This window comes from Dipodomys ordii, unplaced genomic scaffold (assembly GCF_000151885.1).
Source record: "Dipodomys ordii isolate 6190 unplaced genomic scaffold, Dord_2.0 Scaffold50, whole genome shotgun sequence".
NCBI classification, from domain to species: domain Eukaryota; kingdom Metazoa; phylum Chordata; class Mammalia; order Rodentia; family Heteromyidae; genus Dipodomys; species Dipodomys ordii.
The window spans coordinates 2,585,096-2,606,108 of record NW_012267266.1 but is presented as its reverse complement, the minus strand read 5'-3'; the positions used below and the strand labels follow the sequence as shown (position 1 = coordinate 2,606,108).

Genomic DNA, 21,013 nt, shown 5'->3' with positions numbered 1-21,013 from the left:
GCAGAGCTGTAGTTCAAGTAGTAGAATGCTAACTTTGATCAAAAATAGCTCAGGGCCAGTACTCAGGGCCGGAGTTCAAGCCCCAGGACAAGCATACACAAAAAATTATAATCTTTTCATGTTATACACATTTAGTTCTGTGATTCTCTCTCATTATATTTGCTTATAAAAATCCAATGCTGGCATTTTGTTTTTCAGGGTTCTTTGCAAGGGTACCTAAGGAGAATTCATGTGGTCAAGCCCAGCCGCCGTTGCTTTTGTTTTAGCTACAGGTCTGCGATGTTTTCCTTGGCCCAAAACACTATAAGCCGTCTCCAAAGTTCGAAGCATTCGGCAAACAATGGCAAGGCAGAGAGCCATCAGAAAAGAGCACCTGATTTCCATGACAAATATGGTAATGCTATATTAGCTGGTGGAATCACTTTCTGTCTTGCTACATGGACTTATACAGCAACACAGGTTGGAATCGGATGCAACCTGTCCCCAGTTGGCAGAGTCACCCCAAAGGAATGGAGAGCTCAGTAATCATGCCAGCTTCTGTAATACTGAATTATTTCAAAACCAACTCATAATCGATGCTGAATGAAAGCCCTATATACTTAATGAAAATGTGATATATTGAAGGAATAAAATATATTTGAAACCTCAAAAAAAATCCAATGCTGGGTTAGAGGCATAACTCAGGTGGGAGAGCACCAACCAATGAGTGAAAATGTTAGATACTGAATTTAAATCCTAGTCTCAGACAAAAAATATCCAGTGCTTTGTAAATCTACAACTTTGCTTGGATTCACATAGATTAATGCAAGAGGATACAATGTTACCATATCATCAGCTGTTATAACTTTGTATTGTGATTACCAGTTTCTTCAATAGTGCTTAATATGGACTGGCAAGCCTGTGGAATTTTTCTAGCTCATTTACTCTCCTTTCCCATCCATTCTGCCTCAACTGCTTCATTCCTTCCAACACTTTCTAACCTTCAGTATTTTCCCATCTTCTGGTATAGCTTCTTCCTTATTTTTTTTTTTTTTTGGGTCCGGTCATGGGGCCTGAACTCTGGGCATGGGCGCTGTCCCTCAGCTCTTCAGCTCAAGGCTAGCACTCTACCACGTGAGCCACAGCGCCACTTCTGGATTTTTTCTTATGTGGTGCTGAGGAATCGAACCCAGGGCCTCAAGCATGCAAGGCAAGTGCTCTACCACTGAGCCACCTTCCCAGCCCCTAGCTTCTTCCTTATAAAATAAAGGGATCAGAAGAGTGAGTCTACAAGTTCCTACCACAGTAACCAGTCTTTGCTCTTCTTACACACTATCTTATTTTGTGTGAGTATTAGGTGCACGGGCTATTCTCCTAGCCAGTATACATTTCCATTTGAGATTAATACCTTCCCAAATCATATTCTCAAGAAAATTGCTTTTTGCCAACCATATGTTATCAATTTTTTCCTCTCTACTGAATCTGTCCCATTGCATCCAAGCATGCTACTTCTTGCCTCTTAAAATAACCATCTATTGACCTCATTTTCCCTTTCAGTCACTGCTCATTCCTCTCTTCTTTATTAAAAAAAAACTCATTAAAAGAGTTCCCTAGTAAACAACTCCTATACTGACTATCTTCAATACCTCTCCTGATTTTTCTTTTTCAAGTTCAAAATAAATGTGTCTAAACAATTAGTTCTCAGTGCTACTTGGAATACTCCATCTGATCTACCATCAGAATGTAAACAAAGTCCAGCACTGATGGCTCACACCTGTAATTCTCCTACCCAAGAGTCTGAGATCTCAGAATTGTGATTCAAAGCCAGTCTGGGCAGGAAAGCCCATAACCTCCAATTAACCACCGCAAAAGCCAGAAGTTGAGCTGTGGCTCAAATGGTACAGTGCTGGTCTAGAGCACAAAAAGCACAGGGACAGCAGCCAGGTCCTAAGTGTAAGCCCCAGGACTGGCAAAAAATGTAAACAAATATTATTTTAAAAAAATAAAATAAGCTTGGGTGCCAGTGGCTCATGCCTGTAATCCTAGCCACTCAGGGGGCTTAGAGCTGAGGATCATGGTTCAAAGCCAGCCTGGGCAGTAAAGTCTGTGAAACTCTTTTTCTTTTTCTTTCGTTTTTTTGTCAGTCGTGGGGCTTGGGCGCTGGGCGCTGTCCCTCAGCTCTTCAGCTCAAGGAGAGCACTCTACCACTTGAGCCACAGCTCCACTTCTGGTTTTCTAGTGGTTTCTTGGAGATAAGAGTCTCACAGTGAGTTCAAGCCCCAGGACTGACAAAAAGAAAAAAAGAAAAAAGAAGTTGGGCTCTAGTTGCTCACTCATATAAACCTACCTACTCAGGAAAGAGATCTGAGAAGCATGGTTCAAGGCCAGCCTGGGCAATTAAGCCACCAATACGCCTGAAGTGAAATTGTGGCTTAAATGGTAGAACACTGGCTTTTAGCACAAAAGCTCAGGCCCTGAGTTCAAGCCCCAGGACCAGCACCAAAAAAAGAAAGAAGAAAGAAAAAGAGAAAGAAGAAAAATGAAAGAGAAAAGAAAATATCCCAAATTTGACTATTTTTTGTTAACTCCTGCACAAGCACCCCAGTTCAAAGTACCATTATTTTCCCCCATATAATTAATGCCTTTTTGGTTTGCCTTGTTACACCTAAGCAACTGCCAGACTTCTTTATAATGCAAATCAACCTTCATTAGAAACCCTCTATTGGGCTAGGCATGATGGCTCACACCTGTAATCCTAGCTACATGGGAGGCAGAGGTCAGGAGGATCACAGTTTGAGGCCTGCCTGGGCAAAAAGTTAGAGGACCCTATCTCAACCAATAAAAAATGGAACCTGGAGTCATGAGGATATTATTTCATCTGTGCAGGAAGCATAAATATGAGGGTCTTGGTCCAAGCCAACCTGGGCATAAATGAAAGATGCTATATGAAAAAGATCTAAAGCTGTCAGGCTCTGGTGGCTCATGCTTATAATCCTACCTATGGAAGTTCAAAGCGAGCCAGGCAGAAAGGTCATGAGACTCTATCTCCAAAATAACTAGTGACTCAAGTGGTAGAGAGTACCAGCTGAGCAAGCCAGTTGAGTAAATATGAGACGAGTTCAACTCTCAGCAATGTAAGAATAAAAAAGAAAAGAAATCTAAAGCAAAAAGGGCTGGATATATGAAACAAATGACATAATGCCTGCTTTGCAAGTGTAAGACCCTGACTTCAAAGTACCAAAAAGAAAGAAAGAACAAAGTAAGATGAAAGGAAGGAAAGAAAAGAGAGAAAGAAAGAAAGAAAGAGAGAGAGAAAGAGAAAGAAAGGAAGGAGGGAAGGAAGAAAGAAGGAAAGAAAGAAGGATGAAGGAATGAGGAAGGAAGGAAGAAAGAAAACAAAAAATAAGCAGTGCACTATTGGTTTCTTAACATTACCTTTCTTCATAACACCTCTATCTTCCACAATATGGTATTATGTGCATGTCTATTTGTAAAATCCCTAAAAGCAAGGAATTATATTGTATGCCCCGAGCCTTGGAGAATGCCTGGTATTCAGTAGACGATTGATAAATATTTGCTGAATTAATTACCAAATGTTTAAAAAGTCTTTTGGTACTCTGCATTATAAAGCAGAGATAAACAATGCTTTTCTGACATTTGTCTTTGTAGCTGCTTGGTAGACACATCATATGCTACATTTTTCTCACACTTTTCTGCTGTAAAAAAGAATTCCAACTCTTCATCCTAGATTATCTTTTCTTCAACTGTGTAAGTGCTATGGTATGCTATTCTCCATAGGAAGGCAACTTACAAACTAATATTTAGTCTAATAAGATGACACTTTGTATATGAGAAAGCTATCTGTGGGTATGATGAGCCACAATGAGAACTTATTTTTCCTCCAAGGATTTCTCTCCTCCCAAGATACAAGATAAGCAGGAAAGATGAAGAGCACAAATAGTGCTCTTAAATGTTGAAACAAAGGCAGTGATCATAATCATTTATTTATTCCTCCCATAAGTACTTGCTGAACTTCTGCAATATGCCAGGAATTAAGGTAAGCATTAGAGAAACAAAGAACTGGTCTCAACGAGTTTACAGTAGGCTAGAGCAGTGTGACAGTGAAGATGTGAGTGAAGATATAAAATGATTTCAAATTGTCATTAGTGTTCTTATGGAAAAAAGCATTATGCTGAACTCAAAGAAAAAACAAACAAACCAGAGGGATTGTGATAGGAAAAATAATGTCCCCTGCAAGATGTATTCAATCTAATCCCCAGCATCTACAAATCTGTCATGTTACATGACAAGGGGGAAATTAACACTGTGAATCAGCTAACTTTGAGGTGGAGAGAACATTCTGATTCTCTGGGTAGACTCAACATTATCACAAGGATTCTTAAAATGGCAGAGAAAGAGAACGGAGAGAAAGAGTGTCATAGAGAGAGATTTGAAGATGCTGCACTCTTGGCTTTGCACATGGAAGAATGAAGGGACCACAAACCCCCAAATATAAAAGCTGAAAAGGACAAGAAACCACTTCCCCTTAGAATATCCAGAAATGAGTCACTCTTGCTACTACCTTGATTTTATTCATTTATTTATTATTTTAAATTTACCTTTATTATCTTTAAGAGATTTCAATTCAACATGTCAGTTTATAAGCACAATGCATCATAAACATCATTGTTCCTGCCATTTATCCCAACTTCAAATATCCCCTTCAAATTACCCAGTGCAATTTCCACCTAAGTACATTGAGTACTATGACCTAATACCTTTGATTTTAGCCCAGTGAGATCTATTTTGGACTTTTGATTTTCAAAAATGATAGATAATATATTTTCTTTGTCTAAAGCCATTGCCATAATTTGTTAAGGTAGCTGATATAAAAACATGACATGGGGACTTTTGATAGGGCAGTCTCAAAATGCTTCCCTAAAGAGAATCACGACTCTGTGATATAAAGAGCTAGTGATAACACATTTCAGGGGGAGAAAACAGCCAGCTCAAGACTGAAAAGTAGAGGTTGGTAAGTTCTAGAAATACGTGGAAGGCCGAAGTAATTCAAGTAAAGAAAGTGAGGAAGAAAGTACTTATCAAGAGATTGATGGCCAGGAGCCGGTGGCTCACACCTGTAATCCTAGTTACTCAGGAGGCTGAGATCTGAGTATCCCAGCCGGGGCAGGAAAGTCTGTGAGACTCTTATCTCCAAGAAACCACTAGAAAACCGGGAGTGGCACTGTGGCTCAAGCGGTAGAGTGCTCGCCTTGAGATGAAGAGTGCAGGGACAGCCCACGACGGACCAAAAAAAAAAAAAGATTTATGATTTGTACAGCTTTTATTTTGATTAAATCTAGAAAAGAAGATTAAATTTTACTAAATCCAAATGGGAAAATATTGATTACTTTTATTCCTTTTTTAATTTTTGCCAGTCCTGGGGCTTGAACTCAGGACACTGTCCTGAGCCTTCTGTGCTAAAGGCTAGCATTCTACCACTTGAGCCACAGTGCCACTTCTGGCTTTTTCTGTTTATGTGGTATTGAGGAGTTGAACCCAGGGCTTCATGCATGTCAGGCAAGCACTCTACCACTAAGCCACATTGTCCACCCATTGATTGCTTTTAAACATGAATATGACATGATCTGTTTTCAGTCTTCTTAAAGATATGTTTTATTGCAGTCTAATGTAGACATATGTATAAAGCATTGTGTATGGGACAAAATTTTACAGAATGATGAAAAAGTGGGTGATAACTGAAATGAAGAACCATATGGAAAGTTTTCTTTAGTTTCTAAATTTCACTTAAGGTACTATTACATTTTTGAGATTTGGTTGTATTTTTACATGTAGTAGCAATTTAAAGACTATCATTGCTATATTTCTGTCTGTGGAAACTACAATATATTTATCCATTCTATTTTTAAATACAATTGAATTGTTTTCAGGTTTGATTTATGATGAACATATTTGTACATATATTTTGGCATATATGTATTTATACTGAGTGTGTGTATATACACAGATACAATAATATATTCTGTATCCCTCTGTCTACACATACACACACAATCATATATTCCTATGAAGGCACTACTGAGTCATAAAGTATGCTTTTCCAGGCAGATTATGTATATTTGGAAATGTGTGACAGTAGGAGTTGTCCATCACTGTCAGCTTTTATTTGATAGTGACTTAAATGTCTGTTTCTTGGTGAATAATGATACTGAAAATATTTTGGTTATTGGCTGCTTAGATATTCTCTTTCATTGAATGCCTAGTCACTAGCCTACTACTTAGATTTTAAAAAAATTCTGAATCCTGTGTGGAGATTATATTAGCCAATATTAATAAGCATTTGTTCTGGTACTGCATGAATGAAGTTCAATATATTTCTAGAAAATTTGCAAGTGTTCCTTTATATAGGGAATGCTATAGAAACACAGATATTATCTACAACATCATCAAAGTGCAAATTATCCAAAAATTAATAATGAGAACTGCAATCAAATCACGCTTTCTGAAAAGTGCTGTTCTTTCTTATGGTATAGATATTTCTCCCCCACCCCTTTGCTGGTATAGGGCTTGAACTCAGGGCCAAGGCATTGTCCCTTAGTTTTTTCCACTCAAGGTTAGCGCTTTATCTGTTAATTGGAGGTAAGAGTCTTGTAGGCCTTCCTGTCTGGACTGGCTTTGAACTGCAGTTCTCAAATCTTAGCCTACTAACTAGGATTACAGGCATAATTTATACTATAGTTTTGCTCAATTAATACTATAGTTTTGTCTTTCCTAATGTCAGTTTTAAGATTATGTAGTGCAATGATAAAAATACCTACCTATTAACTTACAGGTGAAAGACCCTTTGTTCCATCCTTAACGCACAAAATAAAAGAATCATATTCTTTTATGAATTGAATCTATTAATGAAATTTCCTTTAAAAGCATACTTCACAGAATGTAATGATGGAGGGAGAAAAAATGCAATGCTGCATAAAATTTAGCTTAACGGTCTCCAGGAAAAATTTAATTCCACTAGTTTGAAACCGAGCTAGATGAATTCTGAGACATAAATATATGGAGAAGAAAGGGCATGTTCAATTAATGGGATTTCTGGCGCTCTGCCCAGAGAGATTCTGCAAAATCTTACACTGCAAGGTAAAGTGGCCCCGAGAAGCGGTATGACCACCCCGAATGAGGAGGGCTCCGCCCAACAATAAATTAACTTTGTTCTACGTGTTTTATTGTTCTGTCCTGCAATCTGGCAGGCTTTCTCTCATTGTCTTTTCTTTTGAGCTGGCTTGCTTGCTTATTCGCTTTTAAAGATCACACAACCAAAACTGAGTTTCAGTTTGCTATTACCTTCTCTCATTTCCCCCTCCCTCTACCGCCCCCCCCCCCACAGTGGCAAAACTCTTTTTGGGGTCAGTAACAAAGAATTCCTCATCCTGAGAAGTAAACTGCTTCTTTCATCTTTTGAATCTTTATAATTTATATTCGAGTTTTGCTAGCCTCCCTCTGACCTTTTCAATTCTCTGAAGCTAGTGATTCCAAACACTTATGGTTTCTGAGAATGGGGCTGCTTTTCATCCTCTCCGCCCCGCTCCCCTCCCCCCCCTGCGATCACCTCTGCAATCCCCTCTGCAGCCTCCGGCAGTTACGTGCGGAGCAGCCACGTATCCAAGGCTGACAGGGCTGGCCCTGCGCCAAGGCCTGCGTGCTGCGTTCCTGCCATTACACCTTCCTCGGCTTAGTCTATATTTGAATCGCTCCGTGCTAAATTAATTTCCCGGGAGGCAGAGGGGGAAGGAAGGAGGAGGGAGTGTCTGACGGACGAAAACTGCGGTCAACTCGCCCTCTGCTGGTAAAAAAAGTCTCAACTACTGCAACCTGAAGCAGTGGGAAAGAAAGCAATCCGTTGAATAGGGATAAATCACAAGGAAAACTCAGCTTGTTAATATTACTTATTTGTCATTATTCCTACAATTAATCTCTGATTCTAGAACCTAGTGTCAGGTAACATGCAGTCTCTGGGACTCATTTACTGTTTGATTTTTGCCGCTTGGAACCGTGAATCAAAATCCATCCCCCTCCCCCCCCCCCGCCCGGGTCTGCGTTGTAAAGCTCGTTTTGGACATGACAACTTGTACTTCTCATTGTTGCAACAGGTCCACCTGTATCATTAAACACTCAGCGGCAACCAGACAGCCAGAGGGGAACGCGAGCCATCCATGCAGGTGGCGTAACCGTCCATCCCCCCCCCCCCCCCCCGCCCGGGTCTGCTCTTTGTGTCCAATTAGTTGCTAGGCAACTGGGAAAAATGACACTTAAACTGTCACTCGCAGCACACTTGTGGCCCAGTCCAACCTCTTTGCCTAATTGATGCGAATCAAACAAAACAAAACAGCTGCCGCTTGTGTCTGTGAGATTTAATGAGAAAAACGAAAAAAAAAAAAAAGCAAGTTGTCTCTCCCCAGATGGTTTCAAGAAAGCTGATAGGCAGCATTGTGAAAGATGCGGCACTGGCCGCCATATCTCAGGCAGACTTTTGCACCGCCTCTGCCTTCTTACGCATTTTGTTGGAATAAACCAACACACGGAGGCTGGGTAACATAATGACTGTCCCGCAGCAAGACCACACTTACCAGGGACTTGGATTCCAATGGATCATGAGAGAGAAAACGAGAAGGGGGAAAAAAGGATTTTGAAACATGAGGTGCTATTTAATGTCAGTTGGTTCACATGCCAGTCTGAAAAAGCCAAATAATGGGGATCCTACACCCCCCTCCATTTCTGGCATTGTTAATTTAGTCAGTCACGAGGTCCTTGGAACCAGATGGGATTGGCCAGTTCCTTTGTCAGGTGAAAATCTCTGCAGCGAGTCATGGGACTGAACTGGGCGGTGTCGCTGTCCGCGTCTGGGGTGCTGAACTCGAGGCGTGGCCAAAGAGATTTTCTATACATGACAGCTTCCGGTTGGGCAGGGTCTCAGTCGCGCTCTGAAAAGAGTGTCCATCTGCCACCTGGTGGTGAAAGAGGAAAGTGCGTGAGATAAAGTTCAAAAAGTACTTTGAATCAAGACCCTAAACTCCTAACACACAAATTGGAGGGTGTGGAAATTTTAGATCTCCGCAGGTGGGTCTTAGGAACCCTTACTATTCTTAAAGCCATAGAGGGGTATAAAAGAATGGATAATTTCCAGAACGATCCGTCACTTCCACCCAACAGAATAATTTACATATGTTTCCATTTTTCCAAGCATTTCCTCCAACACATTTTTACTTTCAAATTAGTATTTTTAAGATACTCGCATATATACGTAATTAGAAATATGTACTAAAACATTAAAATATAGTTTACAAAGATAAGTGCTAAGAAAACTACCTTTTTGCCAAACACACTTAAGGAAGCTTAACCAAGAGTTTTGCTCTGATCTGTTTCTGGAAAATAAAAATTGTGGTTACATTTGGAAAATTAGAAAACTACAACAGAAATTCTAGGAGAAAAATAACGCTTCTTTTCTTTTACCTGGGCCTAACATTTAAGCTATAAAAAGCCTTTAAACATGAGAAATTCAGAATATTCTTATAATTTTTTGTCTGTGTCCTTTTACAATATTTTACATAGTGATGATTAAGTCAGTATGAAAGATGTGAGTGTAACTTTGGGTGGAGAACATTCCAATTGTTTTGTACATACAAATATTTAATATACAGCAAGAAAAAAAATCAGGAGATAATGATTTGGCTGACCAAATTTTTTTTAACAAAATGCACAAAAGCTGGCTACAGGTTTTTTTTTTAGAGGCCTTGAAATAAGAATTCCAACTGACCATACAATTTCTATGTCTTGTGGTAATTTCCCCTTCCCAACTAGTTCAACACTATTCTTTCCAACTTTCAAAACAAGTGATTGCTGCATAGTCAGAGTGCTATTTTGTGTTTCGATGTATAGGCTACATTATAAAAGAACTGTAGCAAGTTGAGAGTAAAGTGATTTTTTTTCAAGCAAATTTATCATTCTTAAGAAATACAAGAAGAACACTCTGTTTTGTTTGTGAGTAATCCAGTTATCCCTGAACATGGAAAGTAAGGGATACCATTTCTGCTTTAATATTCAAAGCAAATTTTTATTGACAAATATTAATTTGAATTAAAGCTTTACACACTGAATTTTGTACTGTGAATTATCCTCAATTGTAAAATGAATAAATTGGCTAGAGTTTAATAAGGGGAAGAATTGTCATTCTAATCCAGCCTTCATTTGATTAAATGTTTTTCCACACATTCTCAGATTTCAAGTATAGTCAGCTGTAACCTACAATATCAATAGAAAAATAAGTATGAATAAGAGCATGAATGCCATCTGTTTAAAATAAGAGTGTAAAATAAATCTGGTTTGCTAATGGCATTCATTTGTATTGTGGCTTCTTAAGTTACTGTGAGAGAAGGAAACATTATATGTGTGTGCACATGTTGAAAAATAAGAGGTATTATCATATAAAGCAACAGATGGGAGCTCAAAAGCAGCTGCAGTCAACCCAGCTGTCAAAGAAAGACTTCTAAGCCCCAAAGCATCCTGTATCTGCCAATATGAAAAGAAACCTCAAATGCATGAAAGAACATAGTAGAAGAATAGAGTTCTTAAATACTTGAAAACTGCAGGTATGACCTCAATGCTTTAAAATACAGCTGCTTCTAAAATAGTTTTTCTGAGAGGAATCAGCATTAAGTAGTACATATATAAAAGAAAATAGGATGGGATTGTTATTAAAATATCATCAATATTCAATAAATATCATCAATTTTTAAATCACAAATGGCTTGAAGTTTGGAGGCAATATTAGAAACAATAAATATAGGAAGACTCTAATACTATAGTTAGTATATGTCTTCTAAATGATATTGAAAATAATGTCAAAACTAAACAGAGCAATCTCAGAAACATTTAAACATATGCCTTAGAGGCGACAAATACACTTTACATAAGTGTTATAATAAGTTAAAATATAAATGGATTTTATAAACATGAAATATAGTATTGAAAAACAGAGTATCTAGTAAAGACAGTTTGTATCTAGTGTTGGGCTCAGAAAATGACACTCCAAAGTATGATGCTTTGGCTTAATGAGTATTTCACAAAAAAGATAGGAGGGCAAAATCTGCCCTCCTAGCTTTACTATCTTTCTCCACTAAAGTAATCCATAGAAATGAGAATTCCTGTTCCCCAAGGCAGGTCATGGAGACTTGAAATTCCTTTCCCGAAAGGGAGACATAAAACCTGGAAGTTTTACTCCAACCTTTCTGTGTAGGAGTTGGCTGAAGGAAATTATCTGACCTTTTGACTACCACTTTACCACTAAGCTCTTTCCCTTGGAGGAATGCTACTCAGAGAGGCCAAAAAGAAGCTGCACAGGATTTGCTGTGTTTTCTTTCTCCATTATCACTACATCATATTCTTGTGGTCTAATCACACTTTTACACATTCTCCATTTTTCAACAGACCTCAATATAAAAAGTTTCCTGTAGGTTTTGGATCTTCATTTCTGAAGATCCTCATGTCATATAAAATTGTGATTAATAACTTTGTTATATTATTCTCATTAAACTATGTTTTGTCATAGGAGTAACAGTTGTGACCTTTATGATGGGTGAGAAGAGTCATCACACTTTCTTGTTTCCATATCAATGGTACTAACTGCATTTCTATTTACATTAGAAATAAGTTACATTTCTCTGGCTTGCTTGAAATGACATTCAAAAACCACATTCTAGCCAGGTGCCGCTGGCTCACGGCTGTAATCCTAGCTACTCAGGAAGCTGAGATCTGAGGATCGAGGTTCAAAGCCAGCCCAGGCAAGAAAGTCTGTGAAACTCTCATCTCCAATAAACCACCAGAAAACCAGAAGTGGCTCTGTGGCTCAAGTGGTAGAGCACTAGCCTAGAGCTGAAGAGCTCTGGGACAGCTCCCAAGCCCAGAGTTCAAGCCCCATGACCGACAAAAAACAAATACCCCCACACACATTCTGGTAATAGTATAATAATTACATTTTTTTTCTCATAGGGCTTGAACTCTGGGCCTGGATGGTGTCCCTCAGCTCTTAAGTTCAAGGCTAGCACTCTACAACTTGAGCCACAGTACCGCTTCTGGTTTTCTGGTGATTTATTGGAAATTAAAGTCTCATGGAATATCCTGCATGGGCTGGTTTTGAACCTCGATCCTCAGATCTCATCCTCCTGAGTAGCTAGGATTACAGGTGTGAGCAGCCAGCGCCTGGCAATTCCAAAATTTTTCTTATTTTTTTTTATTGTAAAGATACTGTACAGAGGGGTTACAGTTACATGAATAAAGTAATGAGTATATTTCCTATCAAACATTTTACCCCCTCCTTTGTTTTTCCCTTACATCCTTTCCCTCCCCAATTCCCCAACTCCTCCCTCCCCCACAAGTTGTAAAGTTTGTTTTCAACATAGTGTCTGTATGTCTCATTGTTACAATGGGTCAACCTGCATCTTTGTTTCAGCACTTTGTCATTTCCCATCCCTTCCCCAAATTAGAAAAATGTGTATACAAGATGCAGGGCACCAGGGCTGGGAAGGTGGCTCAGTGGTAGAGCGCTTGCCTTGCATGCATGAGGCCCTGGGTTCGATTCCTCAGCATCACATAAACAAAAAGAAAAAAGCCGGAAGTGGCGCTGTGGCTCAAGTGGTAGAGCGCTAGCCTTGAGCTGAAGAGCTGAGGGACAGCACCCAGGCCCAGAGTTCAGGCCCCACGACCGGACCCAAAAAAAAAATAAAGATGCAGGGCACCAGAATCAAATATAGTGACAACAGGGGTTATACTATAGGGGAAGAACATACAAAAGAAACAACAAAATCACACAGTACATTAAAAACAACAGCACAAAGAAAAAAACCTCTTGTGTCCCTATCTTGGGGTTCATTTTGCTTAGCATCATCTTATATGGTCATATGTACATAGCTTTTGACCTTCTCTGCTTGTCTGGTAAGATTATCCCAGAAGTATACTAGTTTTTGCAAATAAGGGAAGCCATATTTCTTTGGGCCTGGCTTACTTCACTTAATATAATTTTTTCCCAGTCTTTCCCTTTGTTACAAATGGGGAAGTGTCATTCTTTCTGATGGAAGCATAGAATTCCATTGTATATATGTACCACATTTTCTTAATCCATTCATCTGGGTTGGTCCCATATCTTAGCTATGGTAAATAATGCTGTGATAAACATACTTGTGCTGGTAGCTTTAGTGAGGTCTTGTTTGTGATCATTCAGGTAAATGCCCAAAAGTGGGATTGCTGGGTCAAAGGGGAGCTTTATGTGGAATCTTTTGAGGAACCTCCATACTGCTTTCCAAAGTGGTTGGACAAGTTTATACTCCCACCAACAATGCTGTAGAGTTCCCTTTCGGCCATATCCCCACCAGCATCTGTTGTTATTAGAGTTCTTGAATATAGACATTCTAACTGGGGTGAGGTAAATCTCAGTGTTGTTTAGATTTGCATTTCTTTTATGGCTAGAGAAGTTGAGCATTTCTTCATGTGCCATTTTTATTTCCTTTTCAGAGAAGACTTTCTTTATATCTTTAGCCACTTATTAATGGGGAGGTTGTTTCTCTCTGATTAGTTGTTGGGGGGGATTCCAAAATTTTATGTATATTTTAATGTTTATATAATAAGCAAATGTATTGATAGTATTAGGAATTAAGGAGTATGACTTTGGGAAGAGGAAAATATAAGCCTGAATAGGAGAAGGAAATGAGGAAATTTATGTTAGTGAATTGAAAGTATAAGTTCCATGATTTCATATATATGTGTGTAGGTATATATAAGGTATAATAAAATATTATACAATCAAGTACAATGTAATCATATAATGAAAACTTATAGAATATAATTGGATGTACTAATTCAAGATAAATCTCATCCATGTATACTGGAAAGCACTGGTTAATTAAACAGTTTTGGACATGTAGCTCCAATAACTACTGATATTTATAAAAAGAATTAAAAGATACTTTTTCCTTTTCTTTTACTGGAGATTGAACCCAGAGATTCTAGTATGCTAGTCAAGACCTATACAACTTGAGCCAGGCCTTTGGTCTTTTAGGTCTTTTTTTAAAGCTAGGATCTTACTTTCCCCAGGCTGGCTTCAAATTTGACACCCTTCTGCTTCCACCTCCCAGATAGCTGGAATTATAGTTATGTACTAGTATATTCAGCTGAAAAATATTCTATTAGGAAACTTGGTGAAGAGCCAAGCATGGTGGTTCATGCCTGTAACTCCATCTACTTAAGAAGCAGAGGTTGGAAGAACAAAGTCTGGGGATGTTATGGTGAAAAGCTGGAGATTCTACCAGAAAAACAAAAGATAAGGGATTGGGGATGTGGCTCATGTGGTAAATCAATTGTCTAGTACACCGGAAGCATGGAATTCAGCCTCCAGTACCACCCCACAAGGCAGTGACATGAAAAAGAAGTCATTGTCATGTCGGGTGCCGGTGGCTCATGCCTGTAGTCCTCAGGAGGCTGAGATCTGAGGATCGTGGTTCAAAGCCAGACTGGGCAGGAAAGTCGGTGAAACTCTTATCTCCAATAAAACACCAGAAAAACAATGGCACTGTGGCTCAAGTAGTAGAGCACTAGCCTTAAGCTGAAGAGCTGAGGGACAGCATTCAGGCCCAGAGTTCAAGCCCCATGACAGACAAAAAAAAAGACATCATTCTCATGGAATAAAAACAAACATCATAAAATATTTTTCTAAACTATTCTGGTTTAAAATAAATAGAAATGCAACAGGGCTGGGAAGGTGGCCCAGTGGTAGAGTGCTTGCCTAGCATGCATGAAGCTCTGGGTTCCACTCCTCAGTGCCACATACACAGAAAAAGCTGGAAGTGGCGCTGTGGCTCAAGTGGTTAGAGTGCTAGTCTTGAGCAAAAGAAGCTCAGGGGCAGTGCCCAGGCCCCGAATTCAAGCCCCAGGATTGGCAAAAAATAAATGCAACAGCTAAAAGAAATGTGCACCACCACATTTATTGGAGCACTACTCACAATAGCTAATCAACAGATGAACAGATAAAGAAAATGCGGAATATGTACACTATGGAGTATTATTCAGCTGCAAAAACAATAAAATTATATCATTTTCCCCAAAATGGATCAAATTGGATGTCGTCATGGTAAGTAAAATAAGGGAGACCCAGAAAGACAAATATCACATTTTTCCTCTTATGTACACAAAAAGGTCATGAATGTAGAAGGAGGACTACTGGGGAGGGACCAGCGGGAAGTGGAGAAGGGAACAAAGGGTGTGGAGAATGAGAATATGATCAAAGTTAATTTTGTTCACACATAAAGTCATAATGAAATCCATTTAAAAGAACTTGCAAGAAAGCTACAAAGCAGGAGTTGGGGAAAAAGGTTAAGAATTCTGGAATAAACATAGATTACATTATATGTATGTATGGAAATATCACAATTAAGCCTTTCACCTTTCCTGGTCATCTAGTGATTAGGATTCATTGCTCTCTTATAATTAGGCCTTTCATGTTGTACAACTATGCTAATAATGTTACATAATGTTATACTACTGATTATGCTAATAATGATGTCAATAATACATATACTAATGAAAAGACAATAATAAAGACAGATATAAACAAAAACAAGGCCCAAAACCAAGATGTCCAATCTGTAATGGTCATAGATCAAGAAAAAAACAGAGTACTCCATAATCATATCTAGGCACTGACAAAAAAGAACTTCGTACAATCTATAAAAATTCAAATTCACCAAACATCTCTCTGTCCTGGACAATATTAGTAACCATGGTATATTTGCTAATAGTAGTGTTGTTAGCTTCTTTATGCCATTCTTATTTTCTATAACAGGTTGTTAATGAAACCATCATAGAACTAACTCCACTTATTTATCCATTTATACATTTATGCCAGATCAAAATCCTTCTTCAAGTCTCTCCCAAATCAGCTAAAACAAAACCAAATATCACATGTCCATTTCTAACAACTTTCTATTGAAACACCCTAGGATTGTCTATGGTGTGTAGTTTTTGTTCATTGCAAAACACAATTTTGTTTAACCACAGGTGTGTTTCTGATACAGGTGTGTTTTTGTCAAAAGTGCATTGACAATACACACTGAAATTCTATCAAGTGGTAAATGAATGCAAGCCAAACACAGTATTGATCTCACATTCAACTAAATAATGAGAGAATGAAACTGGATTTAAACTATCATTTGCTGTACACTTCATTTATGGTTTTAAGAAGAAGTGAAGGAAGACAGCTTAAGAATATCCTCTTACATTGGATGCAAAGTGCCTGGTAGAAATTGAGGTTTCCCTTAAGTGACAGTAACTCTAAAGCATCATCTAGAATTTAAAGTGCTGACTACGAATGGCAAATCAAACTTTTTTTTATAATTAACATGAGCCAGGCCAGAAGATAAGTTCTAGGTCTTGTACAGCCATGAGTATTGTATGAACTGGGCATGTGATTACATCAGTTAGGACTTTAGCTCCTGTGGCTTTTTGCTTTTTAAAGTAGGAAAGGTAGAATGGATTTCATTTTGCTGTTTTAAAGTCCAAAACCAAGCATTTAACTTTAATTGATTTATCTAATACATTATCTGGGAAACAGAATGATGTATTTATTGGGAGCATACACTTTGCAGTCAGACCATATTAAGTTGCAATTTACTTCTCACTTTCAGTAGGAGGAGGAGGATATTGGATGTGACCTGGTCTCTCCTGTGACAGTCACATCACATTTTAAGAACGCATGTAAACCACCCAACATAGTCCTAGTTCCTATAAAACATGCCCAATAAATACTACTGCTATAATAAGCGTTAGCGATAAGCAGCAACTGCTTCCTGAGCTTTTGAGGGTTCTGGGGGAAAAATGGTTTTGTGTGAATTGAAGGATGCCTGCCTGCTCTGTTTCATTTTGCTTTTCCTCTTCTTTAACACTCCCCAGCCCTCTCCCCTGCTTTCCTAATGCTCATATATTTTGGCCTCCAGGAGAAAAAAAAGATCCTTTCGCCATTTCTGTTGAACTGTGGAGTGTGCAGGTACAGCTTTAAAGGTGTCACTGCCGGGGGCCCCAGAGGACTGGCAGGAACAATGACTTCAACTTGAGCGAGTATCCTTGGCTTCTCAATTCCCAAGGACTTTATTTTTTTTTTTCTTTCTCTCCTGGAAGGGAATTAGCAGGTGCGTCTGCGGTTCCTCTGGCAACAAACTTCCAACCTCAGCCCAACTCTCAGGAATGACAACATACCTATAAATACATCCAACAGACTAGGGACTTGTGTTACTCAATGCGAATTTTTCTTTCAAGTGCAAAACAGCTTACCTGGCTGGACTAAGCCTTCAGCTGCGGTTAGAGGCCAGTGAAAGGAGGGGGAGCACCTGTTGCCTGGGCCTTTCCCACAAAAGCGAAACTTTATCCGTCACAGCTGGTGGATTTGCCAGGCGTGCGCCTTGAGAAAGGATGGCGACGGGTGAGTGCAGGAAGCCTTTGCAAAGCAGGCAGGTGAGGACTCTGCTCCTTCTCGTGTGCGTGTCGGTGGGGGGAGCCGCCACCATCCGCTATTCGGTGGCGGAGGAGATGGAGAGCGGCTCGTTTGTGGCCAATGTAGCCAAGGATCTGGGGTTGGAGGTTGGTAAACTGGCCGAGCGCGGGGCGAGGCTGGTTTCTGAGGGCAACAGGTTGCATTTCCGGCTCCACCGCAAGACCGGAGATTTGTTCGTGAAGGAGAAACTGGATAGGGAATCGCTTTGTGGCAAAGCTGACCCGTGCGTTCTGCACTTCGAAATTGTGCTGGTGGAGCCGTTGCAGTCCTTCCGTGCAGAAGTCAGGGTGTTTGATATTAATGACAATGCCCCGGTTTTTCTAAACAAGGAACCGGTTTTAAAGATCCCAGAGAGCACCCCACTGGGTTCCCGGTTTCCTCTGCAGAGTGCTCAGGATCTGGACGTGGGCCTCAACGGTCTCCAAAACTACACCCTCAGTGTCAATGCATATTTCCACCTGCACACCCGCTTCCGCAGCCACGGGCCCAAGTACGCGGAGCTGGTGCTGGATAAACCCCTGGATCGAGAGGAGGAGCCTGAGGTCAATTTGACAATCACGGCGGTGGACGGCGGGTCCCCGCCCAAGTCTGGCTCCGCCCACATCCGAGTGGTGGTTCTGGACGTCAACGACCACGTGCCTCAGTTCTCGCGCCTGGTGTACCGGGCTCAGGTACGGGAGGACAGCGCCAACGGTTCCTTCGTGGCGGCGGTGACTGCTTCGGACCAAGACGAAGGCACCAACAAGCAGATAACGTACTCTTTAGCTCAAAACCCAGAAGCAATTCTGCAGACATTCCAGATCGACTCTCAAACCGGAGAAGTTAGGCTCCGAGGGCCCCTAGATTTTGAAACGATGGAAACATACGACATTGATATTCAAGCTACAGATGGAGGAGGCCTCTCGGCGCACAGCAAAGTCCTGGTGGAAGTGCTGGATGTAAACGACAATCCTCCTGAAGTCACCATCTCCTCTGTGTCCAGCCCTCTCCCTGAGGACTCCCCACTGCAGACGGTGGTGGCCCTCTTCACTATCCGAGACCGGGACATCCGAGTGGGAGGCAAAATCACCTGCTTCCTCAAGGAAGATCTTCCCTTTAGAGTCAAACCCACATTCCGGAATTCGTACTCGCTGGTCACTGGCAGAAGCTTGGATCGGGAAGACGTCTCGGGGTATAATATCACCCTTGTTGCTGTGGATACCGGACCACCCAACCTGTCCACAGAGACGGTGATAGAGGTGCTCATCTCGGACATTAATGACAATCCTCCCGTGTTTCAGGAAGATTCCTACATCCTGACTGTTCGGGAAAACAACAGTCCTGCAGTTTTTATTGGCAAAGTCCATGCTGAAGATCTAGATTTGGGTGAGAATGCCCAGGTAACATATTCTTTGTTGCCTCCAAAAAGTGGAGATCTCTCTGTCTTTGCTTACATTTCCATAAATTCAGACAATGGGAAACTCTATGCACTGAGAACCATGGATTATGAAGCTATCCAAGATTTCCAGTTTGTGGTAAAGGCAACGGATGGGGGCTTCCTGTCTCTGAGTAGCCAAGTCACTGTCAGAGTGGTTGTCCTGGATGACAATGACAATCGTCCAATGATCTTGTACCCACTTCAAAATGGCACTTTCCCCTGTCATGACCTAGTGCCCAGGTCGGCAGAGGCCGGCTACCTGGTGACCAAAGTGGTGGCTGTTGATGGTGACTCAGGTCAGAATTCTTGGCTTTCATACCATCTACTTAAAGCTACTGACCCTGGATTATTTTCTGTTCAACCACAAAATGGGGAAATCCGTACCTTGAGGCAGATATCTGAGAGAGACCCAATGATGCAGAAGCTAATCATTCTCGTTCAAGATCATGGACAACCAGCTCTCTCCACTACTGCCTCACTTAACATCCTGCTAGTGGATGGCTTTTCAGAACCCTACCTGCAGTTCCGGGATACATCTAAGCATTCTAGAAAGGTAAATCCAACCACCAAATATTTGGTCATCTCTCTGGCTGTGCTTTCCTTTCTCTTTCTTGTCTCTGTCACAGTGATCTTCATCCTACACATTTGCCAGAAGATTAAACATAGAGACAAGTTCACAATTCAAGAGCATTTCTATGACGACTGTAATTTCCCTAACAATCTGGTGCAAGGGGGAGGCAATGGATCCTTATCCCAGCCTTGTTCATATGAAATGTGCTCAGCCAGTGGTACTGGCACTAGTGAGCTCCGGTTTCTTAAGCGCTTTATGCCCAATTTCCCTTTCCCTCATGCCACTGGACAGGAAAAAACAGAGAATGGTTCTAGTTTACCTTCTAATAGAAAAAGGTCCCGGGGGTCAGAAGGCCATGCTCAGGTATCTGATGATTATATGTAGCTCTAACAGCCCTCAGGGAAAGAGAATGTTATATCTAGTATGCAAAAATATCCCATTCTTACTGAAACAAAAATGGTAGCAGTGGTACTGCAGCTTTGGTAGAGACAAAGCAGTACCTAGTTTACTGAAAATGAGAAACCCAGTAAAATTTGCCTTAGTACGAAACAGTTATCCTCATCCCTGAGCCATTTATCTAACGTCACTTTTTCATTTAGAAAACTGTTTAAAGAAATGCCATTGTATGGAAACGTGTATATGGAAGGAACTTGTTCTCCATCTCTTTTATGGTAGAAAAAAATCAAATGAAAGCTAGGATATGACCTAGGAAATGCTTATATCCATGGAGATAGCTGGGCATTTGCCTTTAAAATCTTATCTGCTAGACAGTAATACATTTACAGGGAAGCAAAATAGCTTCCAGTTTTTGGTGTGTGTATGTGGTGTTGGTACTTGGTTGAAACTTTTAGTCCTGGCTTATTGGTTGAGATAGGCTCTCTATTTTTGTGTAGCCTGGCTTCAAACTGAAGTCCTTCTGACCTCTGCGTCCTGAGTGGCTGGGATTGCATGCTTATGCAACCATACCCAGACCAGACACAGATTTCTAATGGTTATTTGGGGTTGCAGACAAGTCTCAAATCTTTCGCATGTTTCCAAGTCCTTGCCTTATTAGAAAGTTATTTGAATATGGGAAATAAAAGGTGGAGGAAAATTTAAAGAAATTAGGATTGTTGTAGTTAATTAGTAACGCAGAACAGTTTAGAATATTTTATGATACCATTACATGCTATAGTTACTTTAAACTATTTTACTTTAACCTGTTTTGTAGCCTGTGAACTACTAAAAGACAAAAATACATTTTTAAAAACAGTTCTTTATTTGGCAGTACTGGCAACACTGATCTCAGATCCCTGTGCTTGCTAGGCAGCTTCTTTAATGCTGTATGATACCTGCATTTTGTCCTCATTTTGGGAGATAAGGTCTCACTTTTTGCCTGAATCTGTGTCTGGACTGCATATGTTAGGCTTCCTTGTCCTAGATGGGATGACTCCGTCATGAA

At 40.2% G+C, this 21,013-nt stretch overlaps 1 protein-coding gene across 1 annotated transcript; it reads left to right on the top strand.

Moving 5' to 3' along the window:
• Positions 1-17,417: 17,417 nt before the first annotated feature.
• Positions 17,418-19,976, top strand: Pcdhb1 (protocadherin beta 1). Its single transcript, XM_013020341.1, has one exon. It carries the CDS (start codon positions 17,503-17,505, stop codon positions 19,954-19,956), a length of 2,454 nt encoding a protein of 817 aa, XP_012875795.1. The 5' UTR covers positions 17,418-17,502; the 3' UTR covers positions 19,957-19,976.
• The last annotated feature ends 1,037 nt before the right edge of the window (positions 19,977-21,013 follow it).